Source organism: Podarcis melisellensis (genome assembly GCF_964234715.1).
Source record: "Podarcis melisellensis genome assembly, chromosome: 3".
NCBI lineage: Eukaryota > Metazoa > Chordata > Lepidosauria > Squamata > Lacertidae > Podarcis > Podarcis melisellensis.
Window position 1 is genome coordinate 112792783 of NC_138530.1, and position 15089 is coordinate 112807871.

The 15089-nt window shown below is 41.1% G+C and overlaps 1 protein-coding gene across 2 annotated transcripts; it reads left to right on the plus strand.

Annotated features, from left to right (window-relative positions):
• The first annotated feature begins 2995 nt into the window (after nt 1–2995).
• On the plus strand, nt 2996–10958 carry LOC309367189 (uncharacterized protein C13orf42). 2 transcript variants are annotated; one of them, XM_081906569.1, is made up of 4 exons: nt 2996–3111; nt 4122–4822; nt 8581–8731; nt 10199–10958. In XM_081906569.1, exons 2-4 carry the CDS (start codon nt 4406–4408, stop codon nt 10441–10443), a joined length of 813 nt encoding a protein of 270 aa, XP_081762695.1. In that variant the 5' UTR covers nt 2996–3111; nt 4122–4405; the 3' UTR covers nt 10444–10958. The 2 variants fall into 2 exon arrangements, with proteins under 2 accessions (XP_081762695.1, XP_081762696.1); XM_081906570.1 differs by having other exon boundaries at nt 2998–3111; nt 4127–4822.
• Nucleotides 10959–15089: the final 4131 nt, after the last annotated feature.

The following is a 15089-nucleotide window of genomic DNA, read 5'->3' on the forward strand; positions in this document are numbered from 1 at the left end:
ATAAAACAAGTTTTGTTTATTTACATTCTCCTTTTAAAATGCATGCTTTTCCAAAGTTGCTAAAGGCTTTTGAGTTTTCAAAAAACAACACACCAGTCAGTCTGTTTGTTTTTATGCAGTGCTTTTTTATGTATAGGGGTACTCTCATTTTGACTCAAGGAAACCACCATTTTATAGTTCAAATCGGGAAAAATAAATACAAATTCACAAAATGCTTAGCGGTACGTGTTCCCCCCAGAAAAAAAGCTTTGGGTTTATGGCACGCGCAGGAATGCGTAAAGAAAGGAGGATGCCACGTTTGAGCCCGGCAGAGATTTAAAATCATAAAGAACAAAAATCATTGCTATATTATGTATTTCCCCAGCCACTCTGGGCAGGTTCCAGCACATATAAAAACATCAAGCATTAAAAACGCATGTCTTCCAATTTAATCAGTGCTTTGTACACGTGTTGAATGATCAAAGCTAAGTTGAAATCTAAAGTTGTATTTTATATATATATATCTCACCCCATTTTTTGAGTTATTAGGGTTTGAAATTTCAATTTTTTTGAATTTTTTTTGGGATAATTTTAGCCAACACAAAAAACTTAAAAGCTCAGCCCAGAATTGAGATATTTCAAAAATACCGATCTTTTCAGAACTTAATGGGCTTTAATATGATCTGTCACATGATTACTTTAAATTTTATAGTTACAAATTTTAAATTTTTTCAAGTGATTAAAAATTAATATGGTTTCAAAATTCCAAAAAAAATGTATTGATTATTTAATATTTCTAAGAGCTACCTGCAAAATGTCATATTGGGATCTCAGTAGGATCACATTTTTTAAAAAAAACATTTTGTACATCCATGCCAGCCTTTTTGGGTTCTATTTAGGATAAACAAGTCTTATTGGAGTAAAATATAACAGAATAAACATGACTTCAAACTATAATATCAGTTGCTTCAGGCTTTTCTTTGGAAAGTTATTCAATTAAAAGGTATCTGTGAAGCTAGTCAGGGTCTTATTTTAAAAATGTTTTACAAAGCAGAGTAATAGCTTGCTGTTGCAGAATAGAATTAACACTTTGAAAGAATTCTTGTTAGTTTATGAAAATTACAACATAATACATGTCAAACAAATTTATGACACAGCTTGAACTCTTTAACTGGTGCCGATATAACACCCCTTCAATCTAGTTCTTATTTTCAACAAATGAGGAGTGTGGGAAAGAATAAATTTTCCTAAAATGATGCTTTGAAAAAGTGAAAGTGATCAAGGGAACAAAGGATTCCATTTCTGCTACATCCAGTCCAACAGAAATTGTGACCAAGGTGTACTCCTTTAGCAATGAGAGTGAGAAGTTCAATGCTGAAGGAGGCACAAAGTCTCTGTTCATGTTCATCTCAAGCCTTGATGCCTGAAAGAAATGCATTTTATTTATGTTTTTATTGCTGCTGTGGCCAATTTCGTTCAAAGGTGATTAGAAGTAATGTGAGCTCATCTTGTCATTTAAACATGGACCGGAATGATACAGCTTTGCCATTGCTGTATTGAAACTGCTGTACCTTTACTTCTTAAAACAGATCATGCTCTCCGTTGCTGTCGCTGTTTTGTTTTCTATAGATAATCCTCTCTGCAGTTAGCAAAACTGTGATGACAACTCACGGGAGCCTATTAAGCACACGTATTTGCCATAACCATGTTAGATTTAAACAGCCATATGCAAGAACTAAGTGGAAGAGCTGCCTTTTCAAAGCAGGTAATCTTATATGCTATGAAATATTTAGCTAGTCCATTTGATCAGTTCCTCCCTGCATCTTTGGAAAGATTTTAGTTATGGTTTGATACCTCTATGCCCATCTTGTGCTTTTAAATTAGGAGCACTGTCTTACCTCTTGAAACTATATGCACTGCTGTGAACATTTACATGCAATTCTGCAATAAAGTCACAGTTTTAAATCTTTGGTATTCCAGGCCTATCCAGACCCTTTTGATACAACTGAGAACATGATAGCTAGTTTTACTATGGTTTACCTCCATCAATGCATTTTCATATACTGCATGAGTCAGTGGTAAGGGATATGGGGAACTGTGGTCCTCCAAGTTAACCATCCCTGCCCTAGAGCAATTTGTGAATAGTTGTGCTGGGCCCGGGGGTAACCAGAGCAACGCAGTCCAGGTCCGGACCCGAATCCAAGGGTTCCGCGAGAAGTCAGTCCGACAGGGCCAAGGCAGGACACGAGGCAGGAAACCAGGCAAGGTGAGGCACAGGATCACAGGCAGGTTCTGGCAAACAGCAATGTTGCTCCCACAACCTAGGGCGGGATCCAGCAGCCTTTTATCTCTGTCGGGGTAACAGCCGGTCCTGATCCCCTGGTGACTCACCTCCCTGTCTCACCCGAAGGCGAGCACTCCTCCTGCGAGTACTCAGGTCTCTCCTTCTCTCAGACCTCAGTCTCTGCAGCTTGGGAGATGTTGGTGGGTTACTAGACCCAGGGGCCTCCTCAGCCTCTCCTGACCCAACAGGTAGTGGAGCAGCTGTAAGTGATGGCCCAGCTGGAGGCAATGAGGTAATCCCCGCATCTGGAGCCAGGGCAGGCTCAGGCCCCTGACTCAGCCCAGCTGGTGCTTGTTGCAGGGGAACCTGTGCAGACTGGGGCTCTTCAGAATCAGGCCCCAGACTTGGTTCAGACACCGCCTGAGTCCCAGTCCATCGCAATAGTCCGAGTCCCAGGCCATCGCAATAGTGGTTATTCATTGACAGTCTCTAATCCTGTCCCTGGTGCATTCTGAATTTCATTCTAACTTCCAGTTTCTCCCACTGCATACCTCATGCTGAAATGGACCAAAACCAGTCAGGACTGGAATGGGCCACTGAAAGTAATAAGAGTCCAGTGCCGTTTCTTCTTCACGGGGAAGATACTAATGGTTTTGTTTCCTTGACCCGGTGGTTTGGGACTAAAGTACTTTACATTCTGGCACATGAGGTTTTGATAGATGTTGCAGTGAAGTCTGGGTGACATCAGAATAAAAATGTCTATGATTCCAGAAGAGGAAATCCCAGAAGACTTGTGCTTTCCAAGAACTGTTCGTTGCTTTGTAGCTATATCATAGCATTGTCAATCGGTATGAATTGTTGTTTGTATACTAGCTTTCTCATATGAGAGAGAAAGTTTGGGGATCATGTTTCTTTAACCAAGTGGGGGGAAATGTAGTATCTGGCAAGCTCAGTGTGTGTATGTGTGTGTGTGTGTGTGAGAGAGAGAGAGAGAGAGAGAGAGAGAGAGAGAGAGAGAGAGAATACAATGGAATAAGATAAGAGGAAAGAAATCTTTGGAATAAATTTAAAGTGTAAACAGTCATTCACTTTGGGTTGCCTGATTTTCTTTTGATCCTTATTACACATATGGTCTTTCCCAACCACATTTAGATAACATTTTAAATCGTTCAAACAATGAAATGCATGTTCCTCATTAGCAACCTATGTCCATGTAGACTCCAACTCTCATACAGCCTTGTTCCACATTTGGGTAGGGTCTCGGGCCATTAAAACCCTGCATGCTCCTCACCAGCATCCTAAATCCATGTGCAGCCCAACTCTCTGTCTGTCCGGGGCCTGGGCTGCAGCAGGAGTCAGTGCAAAATGACAGTGAGGAGTCTCCTTTCACGAGATGAGAGCAAAATGTGCACCGAGGTTGCCTGTAGTATACAAAGCACTGAGCCCAACTAACAGAGACAATCTGTTAAGCTGGCTTTGCTAATAAGTAAACATCTTCAGCTTTGTTTATTAGGCACGTGTGTTTTTGAACACAGTTTTATTTTATGGCCAGCCTCCCATGCTCAGGCTGCTGTAGGGGATGTAATGGATCTGGATATCCTAGTCCACTTTATTCTCAACAATAGTGTTATCAGATAGCTGCAAGCATCTCTCCGTTGCCATAGCACAGAAAACAAAACCCCTTCAGAAGCAGTTGAACTGCTGCCTGGTTTTGCAATGTGCTTATCCAGTATAGAGCTCAGCGGTGGAAATGCAGGGGGACCCTGGTTTCCTGCATAAGGTTTAGCCTTATGAAATCCTCATCTGTCTCTCATTACCTCTTAACAAAATGTGCTTTCCTTTATTCTTCATTTCTAAGGGTAGTTCAGTACCATGGTCAGCACAGTAAGCTGTGCGACCCTTAAGGAGAACTAAAACATGTTAAGGAAAGATGTGACTGAAGAAATTGGTATGGTTTCATCATCTGCAATTGTCTGAAATAAACAGATAGATGTAAGTAGGCAGCTGTATCTGCAAGAAACTGGATTCTTAACTACAAAAGGGCACATGGCAAAGTGTTAGTTTCTGCTATAGGCAAGAACCACGTATTGAATTGAGCCTCTATATGATCGATGGGTGAGGTGAAGAAGGACCTGCACCACGATGCTCAGGAAGATTCACGCAATATTTCACCCCAACTCCCGCAGGAGAAGCCTGTCTGATGGAATCCCTACTTTTGATGGCTCTGCAGTCCGGTTGATCCGTAGCACCTCTATGTATGTGCTTGGAGATGAGGATAACAAATTCAGTGAGCCTTTGAAAAAAAGCAAAAGTACCACCAGCCTGGATTCAGTTGCCTGCCTCCATCTGAAGGAAGAAGAACGGGCATGGATGTACTCAAAGACTCAAGACTGTTTGCAGTACTTGCAAGATTTGCTAGCTTTGAGGAAAAAATACATTGAGAGCATCAAAGATCTGAAGTCCAGTGACAGGGCATCTGATATTTCCTCCGTGTCTACAAAATCTTCCAAGACGAGGCAAAAGTCACCAGCTACACCTCCACCAATACAGTCTTCCAAGGTAGGAGCTATTGCACCACATGGTTAAGAAAACATTGCTTATATGTATGATAAAATAAAGGCCCATAAAGGTTTCAAAAATCATGTAATTAGAAAATCACTATATAACGTTTGGATAAGATATAAAGATCTCCTAGAAAGGAAAACACCCAGATGGCTTTCACCAATGAAAGCTAAGGCCCCCCAAAAGTTAAATATGGAGAATAAATGGTTGAGATACTCTGACCTTTTGCTTGAGGATAATGAAGGATTTAAATTAGGACCATTTGATCAAAGTGGATTGGCTTCAAGATTATCAGATCAATGAATTATTTAAGCTTGACAAGAAAAATGGTTTTGCAACGGAAAAAACCAAATTGGAAACGGAGTTGTTAGATACCAATGTTAAACATTTGTCTAAGATGTATAATTTACTGTTGGAATGGCATACAAAGGATGAACAAGTGAAATCTGTGATGATAGACTGGGCAAGAGATTTTGGTCACAATATAATGATGGAAGATTGGGAAAGGTTGTGGAAGTTTAATAATAATATACACAAGAGAAGCGAGACCCACAAATGTGACGTGTTTCTCTCTGTAATACCTTCATTGGGTCCATCCCCTGTTCAATTTTTCACACACATCCATTACACAGAAGTATCAAATACAACTTACACTTCATTCACCCAACCCGAACCCTTTCCATCAATCTAGAGAGATGGCGACTGCTTGGTTTAAAAAACAAACAAAAGCAAAATTCTGAGCAGCCGAAATGAGGAACTTTCTCAGCAGGTGAGGCCATGACTCCAGGGAGTCTAATTTCAAGAAAGTGAAGCCATGCTTTTTTACAGCCAGTAGCTAAGGAGGCATCATCAACTGTAGCTTGTATTTAATGGACAAGTTTCTCTCTTGCTGTTCTTCTTTTGAAAAAACACACTATTAGTTTTATGCAAATCAATGTGTTCCGTGCTTTAATTTCTTTATTAGCATGGCAGCTGCTCTCAGATTGTTTTTAAAAAAGGCTTTGATTTCACAAGCAGGTATGTTATTAGGTGCGGTATTGAGTAGATTACTCCTTCGCAGCAGTTCCGATAGTGATTTATAGTGCTATAGGCACACTAAACAGCATCCTAACAGGGTGATTACTATATTTTTTTACTCAGAAGTAAGTCCCACTATGGCCAATGGAACTCTTTTTTTTTTTTGAAAAGTTTTGTTGTTAAAATAATTCAACATTAATACACACATATTGCGAATATACAAGCATACAAACATACATTTCATACAATCCTTAAAAAATATTCAAACATACCTACACTCCATCCCACAGGTAATTCCTTTTCCCATCACCACACCCCACCTTTGTGTTAGACTTCCAATCTACTCAATTGCAATTTCTTTCCACTTCTATTACTTTCTTTCACACACCTTTAACCTAATTTCATGCTTCTATTACACATTGTTATCCATCTTATTTAGTATTTCAGTATTTAAAACGGAACTTGTTTATTCTAATAGGAGTTCAGATTTTTCAATATGATTTTTCAAGTATCCTTTAAACACCTTCCAGTCCTTGTCTAGCTTCTCTTTTGAGATCCTTTGAATTTCTCCCATTGTTTTGGATATATTGTAATACTCCAATAATTTGGCAAGCCTCTCTGTTTTTGTCGGTATAATACCACTTTTCCAATTTTTCGCAATCAATAGCCTTGCGGCTACTGTTGCGTACGAATATAATGTCTTGTCTTCTTCCTTTAGACTTCCTGGTACTATTCCCACTAGAAAAACTTCTGGTGTTTTCCTAAATGAATATCTAAACATTTTTTTTTTCATTTTGTTATATATTGTTTCCCAAAATTGTTTGATGTTTAAACAATTCCACCATATATGTATCACAGTACCTTTTCCAGTGTTGCATCGCCAATGGAACTCACTGGTAAATGTTTATAGGGTTTATAGGGTTGCTGCCTACATGTGGAAAAACATGATGTAACCACCGAAACCCTTAAAATGTGCTCTTGCACTATTTAAAGAGGACAATACAGTACAGAACCATTATTTCTGGGTGCATGAGCCTATCCAAGAGGCTCTCACTAATATATACATCTCACACACTTGCTTACACTTACTTGTCATCTTCAGTAACGCTTTGCATGTCACAGCCTGATAGGGAAAGGGAAATGCAGCCACAGAGATGGATGTTCAGCATGAATGCTGCAGCCTGGAGCCAGCTGGAAAGGGAACATTGTGCTTTTCCAGAAATATTGGGGCCCTGCTGGCAATGGTGCATAGATGTGGCTACAAGTAATTTATACCATGCTCCCAGTGGGTAGCATGAATAAATCTGGTAAGCTTTAGCAGTAATAGTTAGGAAAATATTGTGTGTGTGTGTGTGTGTGTGTGTGTGTGTGTGTCAAATCTGCATTTGCAGCTGTAATCTAATCTGAACATATGTGGGAGTAAGACCCATAGAACTGAATGGGTCTTACTTTGACAAAACAGGTATAGGATTGCATTGTAAACTGTGCGTGATTAGTTATCCTTGAAACAGCCTATTAGGTAACTATTATTATTCACAGTTTACAGAAAACAGAGTGAGTTTGGGCAGCAGTGGCTTCATTGTGGTCCTTCACTGAGTTCATGGCGAGGCTGGGATAATGTTCCTGCCCTCATGAGAATAATTGTTTTCACTTAACAGAGAACCTAAGTGGTTCTCCAAGCTCATATAGGTACTGTATGTACAGAAGGAATGAGAATAGGCTACAGGATTCCTGTTTTAAGTAATTATGTCTGCAGCTGTGCTCCTATATTCATTTCTTCATCTAATCCCCCTTCAAGCTGATCTACACAATCAAGCAGAACCACACTAGAGGGTCATTCAATATCAAGTGATCCAACTTTCTTACGTCATGTTATCCACTTTTCTTATTATTTTGTTTATTTGTTGAATGATCAAAACTAAGTTTAAATCTAAAATTTTAGCTTTTTATCTCATCCCATTTTTGAATTATGAGGGTTAGAAATTTCAAAAAAAATGACAATTTTGGCCTTGTCACACTGCACAAAAAGCTTAAAAGCTCAGCCCAGCATGGAGACATGTCAAAACTAAAACCACCAATCTCTTCAGAACTTCATGGGCTTTAATATGATATGTCACAATAAGGACTTACTTTAAATTTTAAAGTTAAGTTACAAAATACTGGGCTGAGCTTTTAAGGCCAAAATTGTTGACTTTTTGAAAAGGTTTAACTAAAAGCTGTTGATTGTGATTCAGCAGGAAATGCTCTTCCCAAAACAGAAAAGTGGCGATGGGAAACCACTTAATGAATTTTTCCTGCAGCAATGCAGTTGTCAAGAGTGCCAGGACTTTGGCAGAAAAATAGGTGGCAACTGTAGATATGAAGTTGCCTTGAGAAACGGTTCATTAAAATAACCCACATGGTGGTAGAACATTTGAGAATATAAGTGAACCCTGAACTCACAATTTCCATCACATTGGCATTCTGAGCCAGAGCACAACATTATTTTCATTGAATCCAACTCCCCGAATTAAGCATAAAAAACAACTTTAAAATGCAGGCCAAAGACAAAAAAAGTAGCAATGGGTTCAAAGAACAATTTAGCCAGTGATCAGAGATTGTTTTGTTGAAGAACATTTGCAAGTCCGCTTCCACCATTTTGGTTGTGCGTTTTGTATCCTTGGATATTGGGTTGTTCTTTGCAACAGCAAAGTCTATTTGTTCAAACCGAACTCCTGTCATATTATTCTGTTCAACAGATCTCAGCAGAGAGAAAAGCCTCACAGCTCAATTCAGACGTAACCGAGGCAATAGCTTATTTTGACTCAATTATTGCTGAGCTAGATGCAGAAAGGCATCGGAAAATTGTGGTGAGGGATCATCCGCCACACGCAGATGTTGATTTTGATGGTAAGTAGGCATAGAATGCAGGGAGCTGCTGAGTGACCATAGACAAATGACACATGAAAATAAAATAAAATCTATCATCATAAAGCCATGCTGTTCATGAACAAATTTAAAGTTAAACCCCATATCGTAAAAGCTTTAAAAGCTGCTTGACTGTCAGAAATGTAACCGGTGTACTGTTTTACAAGCAACTAGCTCCTGCCAACCTAGCAGTTCAAAAGCACGTCAAAGTGCAAGTAGATAAATAGGTACCGCTCTGGCGGGAAGGTAAACGGCGTTTCTGTGTGCTGCTCTGGTTTGCCAGAAGCGGCTTAGTCCTGCTGGCCACATGACCTGGAAGCTGTACGCTGGCTACCTCAGCCAATAAAGTGAGATGAGCGCCGCAACCCCAGAGTTGGTCACAACTGGACCTAATGGTCAGAGGTCCCTTTACCTTTTTACCCACTGGAGAAAGACCCTGGTATTACCCTGCCTTCTGACATTACTTAACCTGTGGCCTTTGGGGAATGATTTGGTAAAACTTCCCCTATGCATACCAACAAGCAGGAAGTATTTTAGGTGAATTTCCCTCAGAGCCACTGAGGGATCATTATGCCTTCGGCTCTGCACATTCATCATTTCAGTCAGCAAATAACTTCAAATAAAATCCAATGGGGATGCAGGCAGAAGTCCTGCAGAGAGAGAGGGAGAAACTACACTATTCCACTGGGGTGAAGAATTGAGTGTCTCCATGCTGGATGTGGGTGGCACTGTGGTCTAAACCACAGAGCCTAGGACTTGCTGATCAGGTGGTCGGCGGTTCGAATCCCCACAACGGGGTGAGCTCCCGTTGCTCGGTCCCTGCTCCTGCCAACCTAGCAGTTCGAAAGCACATCAAAGTGCTAGTAGATAAATAGGTACCCCTCTCGCGGGAAGGTAAACGGCATTTCCGTTCGCTGCTCTGGTTCGCCAGAAGCAGCTTAGTCATGCTGGCCACATGACCTGGAAAAACTGTTTGAGGACAAATGTCAGCTCCCTCAGCCAGTAAAGCGAGATGAGCGCCGCAACCCCAGAGTCATCTGTGACTGGACCTAACGGTCAGGAGTCCCTTTACCTTTATGCTGGAGGAAAAGGAAGAAAGCTTGTTTGGTTTGGAGTATGCCAGGAGTGGCTGGAAAATTATGCAGCTGGCCATTAGGTGAGCAAGTTGACAAGGCAGTGAGACCATGTTACTACAAGAGTAACAGGTTGGTGCTCCCAGAAGCAGGCCGAGGAAAACAAGGTGCTTCTTTCTTTGGTCAGCAAGACTTCCAGGGTCGTTCAACATACTATTGTTAAAAGAAATCTTGGCTTAATGTTGCAGGTGAACATGGCCAATGTTATTGGGTGATGTTAGCACCCTTCAAAAATGCATTCAGAAATATCTTTCTTTGTTAAAACTTTATGCTGCTGTGAAGGGGTATTCATTCCAACTTTGATTCCCTCTTTCAGTCATTGCGAGCTCACGGGAGCACAGCTTGCATTCCAACTGGATTCTACGTGCCCCTCGGAGATGTTCCCAAGACACTGTCCAAAGAGGAAAGACGACAAGCCAATCGGAGAGAAACAGCCATGGAAGAACAATTTGCTCCAGAAAGAAACTAGAAAGATACCCAATATATCTACCTAAGGCTGTGGAGGGAGCATTCAATACTTTGAAGTTTAAACCCAAAGTGTGCCCAAAAGTACTGATCTGATCTGGAAGCAAAATGAAATGCCCAACGTGGAGTTCCTTACATATGAGGGCAGACTAAACAATCAAGGGCCTTTATGCACAATTGGGGTTTATTTTGCATGAAACACTTGACGTAATAGCTATTTCTTGATGCATGTGGCTCACAGTTCTTCCCTTGAGATTGCACTTCAACGGAAGGGCACTGAACTTCCTAAATGCAGTATTTTATAGGCTGGAAACTGTGACATTCCCTGCCCCCACCCCGCAAATCACACATCTGTTTCTAACTGTCCTTACCATGTAGAATTTAATAGTACAGGCGTCACGATGACGTATTGGACCTTTCCGGTTATGTTGTGAGATATGGGCAAGACAACACCTCCTTCCTCGTGGTCATACAATTTTGTCAACTTTGTTTATATTGTGGTGTGTGTGTGTGTTTTTAAAGTATTTGATGGCCAACCATGCAATAGCCAGCTAAACAAGCCTAAAATTGGAATACCCATCTAGGAATTGTTTTTTTAAGTGGCAAAAAGCAGCCGGGCTACCTGTATTCTTACAATGTTGTGAACCTCTTAAATAAATACTTTTTTATGTTAACATTTATAACTTGCTTTTCCTGATGATTGTTGGCCTTTTTTGTTGTATACTCTCCTTCTACTGGAGCACAAATGAAGCTATTCATGAAGCAAATACATGCCTATACATAAAGGTAAAAGGACCCCTGACCATTAGGTCCAGTCGTGACCGACTCTGGGGTTGTGGCGCTCATCTCGCTTTATTGGCCTATACATGCCCATCCACTAGGTGTGGACAGGAGCCTGGATCCAAATAGGAAACATTAAATTTGTCCCAAGAACCCAAAAGGGCTTTAGGACACAGTCCTACATTCATTCATTTATTTTCCCCCAAATAATTTTTATTTGATTTAACAAGTGTAGAATTGTAACAGTACAAAATACATATCCATATTTAGAGATTTCTCTGAATCTGTAGATTTCCCACCTGGAATATAAAATATTCTGAGAGCTATTGTTCTGCCATCAAGATGCTTTCTTGATGCCCCCCCCCATTCGTCTTATTATACAGGTGTTTTAAGTTTCTAATAAGATAACAAAGGCTAAGGGAGCTGGGCATGTTTAGCCTGGAGAAGAGGAGGTTGAGGGGTGATATGATAGCCATGTTCAAATATATAAAAGGATGTCACATGGAGGAGGGAGAAAGGTTGTTTTCTGCTGCTCCAGAGAAGCGGACACGGAGCAATGGATCCAATCTACAAGAAAGAAGATTCCACCTAAACATTAGGAAGAACTTCCTGACAGTAAGAGCTGTTCGACAGTGGGATTTGCTGCCAAGGAGTGTGGTGGAGTCTCCTTCTTTGGAGGTCTTCAAGCAGAGGCTTGACAACCATATGTCAGGAGTGCTCTGATGGTGTTTCCTGCTTGGCAGGGGGTTGGACTCGATGGCCCTTGTGGTCTCTTCCAGCTCTATGATTCTATGATTCTATGAAAGGCAGTAATTTCCTAATCCCCTTGTTAACCATATGCACATTTAAAAGAAAAGTTGAAAGTGATCTCCAAAAGTCAGAACAATCAATGCTATTCAAAATGGGTCACATCTCTGATGATATCCTTTGGATTTTCCCAATGCTTTGCCCATCTGGCTCTCTGACTTAACCAAATTTCCAACTCACATCCTTCAACTTGGAATCAATGAATGGGTTTATAAAGATTTCAGAAGTGGCAAATCAGCAGAGAAGCAAATTCCACCAACAGCAGTAGCATCTAGCATATGGTGCAGAGAATCAGCACCCCCAGCTGTGGTAGCTTTTGCAGTTTCATCAAATGGCAAATAATAGCAGCCTTATTCTATTGCTTCCTTGCAATTTAGGAGGGGAAAGAATGAACTAAATCCTATTAATAGATTTAAAGGTCCTTTGAGGGGAACAGCCATCAAAGCCACTGCTCTGTTTCTTAAATTTTCTAAAATTAAACAGTGTAATGGAGCTATAATAAGCAATTCCTTTCTTCACTCCTTTTCTTTGAAACAATCAATTTACCAGAGTATGCTTAGCTCAGTCAATTTCAAGGAGAGACCTTGCTGATTAATCAGTTGAAGGGCCGGACTTCAGAACACTGGTTACGACAGTGAAGAGGAGTTAATATTTCATAGAATCATAGAGTTGGAAGAGACCACAAGGGCCATCGAGTCCAACCCCCTGCCAAGCAGGAAACACCATCAGAGAACTCCTGACATATAACGAGCACTCCTGACATATATTTATTAGTGGGGAAAGTATTTATTAATGAAGGCAAATTTTATTCCCTTTTAAAGGATCTTGAAGAATCAAATGGTCACAAATCCTCTGGGGGCCACAAAGCAAAAGTTCAAAGCCAAAAACCTTATTATTTTGTAGGCATCTATGCATGTACAGTGGAACCTCGATTGTTGAACGTAATCCGTTCCGGAAGACTGTTCAACTTCTGAAACGTTCAACAACCAAGGCGCAATGGCTGGCTGGCAATTTCAATGGAGAAAATGGAAAAACATGCCCCAGAAGCTGTTTGACTCCCAGGGCATGTTCGAAACGGAAGCAATTACTTCTGGGTTTTTGGCGCCTGAAAACCAAAACGTTCGGCTTCCGAGACGCTCAAAAACTGAGGTACTACTGTACACTGTTGCTTTTGCCCTTCTGCTACATGCTGCTCTGGAGGGGGTGGGGACAGGGCTCCTTGGAAAGCAATCTAAATGAGCATTTAGTGAAGTCCTGTTTCTGACGCTCTGGAGAATCACATGATTCTCACCCCCCCCACCCTTATTTTATTATCACAACCCAGTGAGCATCATGGCTTGCTCCCGTTACTCAGTCCCTGCTCCTGCCAACCTAGCAGTTCAGTTAGGCTCACTGAAGTTAGAAGACCGTTTCAGGGAATGAATAATAGTTTTAACTGATGCAGTGTTCCTCCTAAATATCTATTGCACCCTTTAGACCTCCTGCTCATGGCGAGAGCCAGGAATTATGTTAGGGGGCAGGATCCGCAATCCTGTACCCGCTTTATTTGGGAGTAACCCCCACTGAAGTTAACAGAGCTTACTTCTGAGTAGACATGTATGGAGTTCTGCTGTAAATTAGTCACACTTTCATAAATCAATGGGACTTAGCTAGCTGTGACTAACTGATTTCAACAGAGTCAAAGTGCACACACCAATATATGTGCATTCACAGAATCGTAGCGTTGGAAGGGAACTCAAGGGTCATCTAGTCCAACTGCCAAGGCACATTCTTAAAGAATTCTGGGCACTGCAGTTTGCTAAGGGTTGCTGGGAATGGCAACTCTGTGAGGAGTAAACTACAGTGCCCAGAATCCTTTGCGGGAAAGAATGTACTTTCAAGGTGTAGCATGCGCATGTAAAGCCCATTGAAGTGAAGAGCATGGAATGAAAAGGGGTTAACTCACAAGTCCCCCTGTATGACTTGTTTTGTTTTTATATGCTTTCCCCCCAGGACAGTCCAAGCTGTAAGGCGAAGTTCACAACAGCCTGCACTGCTCACCGAAAAGCTGTTTCTCTGAAGGCTGCCTTACCATGCGTGCTGTATCCCAGAGCAGGCTGCAGTTGGGCCAATGTGCTCCCTTGTGTCCAGAAGAAGAGAAGGCTAGCGATTATAACTGTTTTAGGGACTTTCTTATATACCCTGAACATATCCTTGGAAATAGACATTACCTTCATATTGTCCTGAGTGTTCTTCCTCCTACCATCTTCCTCCAGATCAGGATGGCAGGAGGTCTGTAGAGCCTACAGGGTAACAAAGAGCCATATGGGATTTTTTTATTTTTCTGAACCTCAAAATAGGCCTCAGACAGTTACAGAGAGACTTTTCCTAAGTAACCTTAGGGACATATATTAGACATCAGAACTTTTGCATATTCGTACATTTTTTTAGATTTATACAATCCATATTTATGAATGGCCAGTTTATAACCATAAGGCTAAAATAGTGCAGAGGGGGAAGTAAATAAGGCTGGGGTAGAATGGATGACCACTGGCTGAAAACTGATTTACTAAGGGTGAAATCCTAACTGCGCTTACCTAGGAGTAAGAGCCACTGCTCACAGTCTTTCCCTGCTCTTTTTCAAGGTCTTCTACGAAAGGAAAAGAAGAGAAGGTTGGCAGTTAAGAGAGACTTTCTTATATACACTGAAAATATTATTGGAAATAGACATTCCCTTCATGTTGTCTTTACCTCCTTATTCCTAGACCAACATTCTAACCAAAATACCACCCTGACTCCCCAGTGTTCCCTTTATGGCAGGGATAGGGGACCTGTGACCCCCCCCCCAGAAGTTGTTAAGACTACAATGCCCATCATCCCTGACTATTGGCAATACCGGCTGTGGCTGATGGAAGTTGCAGGCCAACAATATCTGGAGGGATACAGGTTCTCCCTCTTGCTTTTTGGTCCCTTTCAATGCAATGCGGGCCAAAGAGGGAAACCACCAAAATAAGATCTAGCCCGCAATCTTGCAGTTAAGTGAAAGCTTCCCCACCTGACCAGCAACATCATACATGGAATATCTTGTATTTTTCTCTTGTGAATCACCCGAAGATCTTTTGATGAATGGTGGTAAGTTAGTAAGCAAATAACTAAGTACATACATACATACCCAC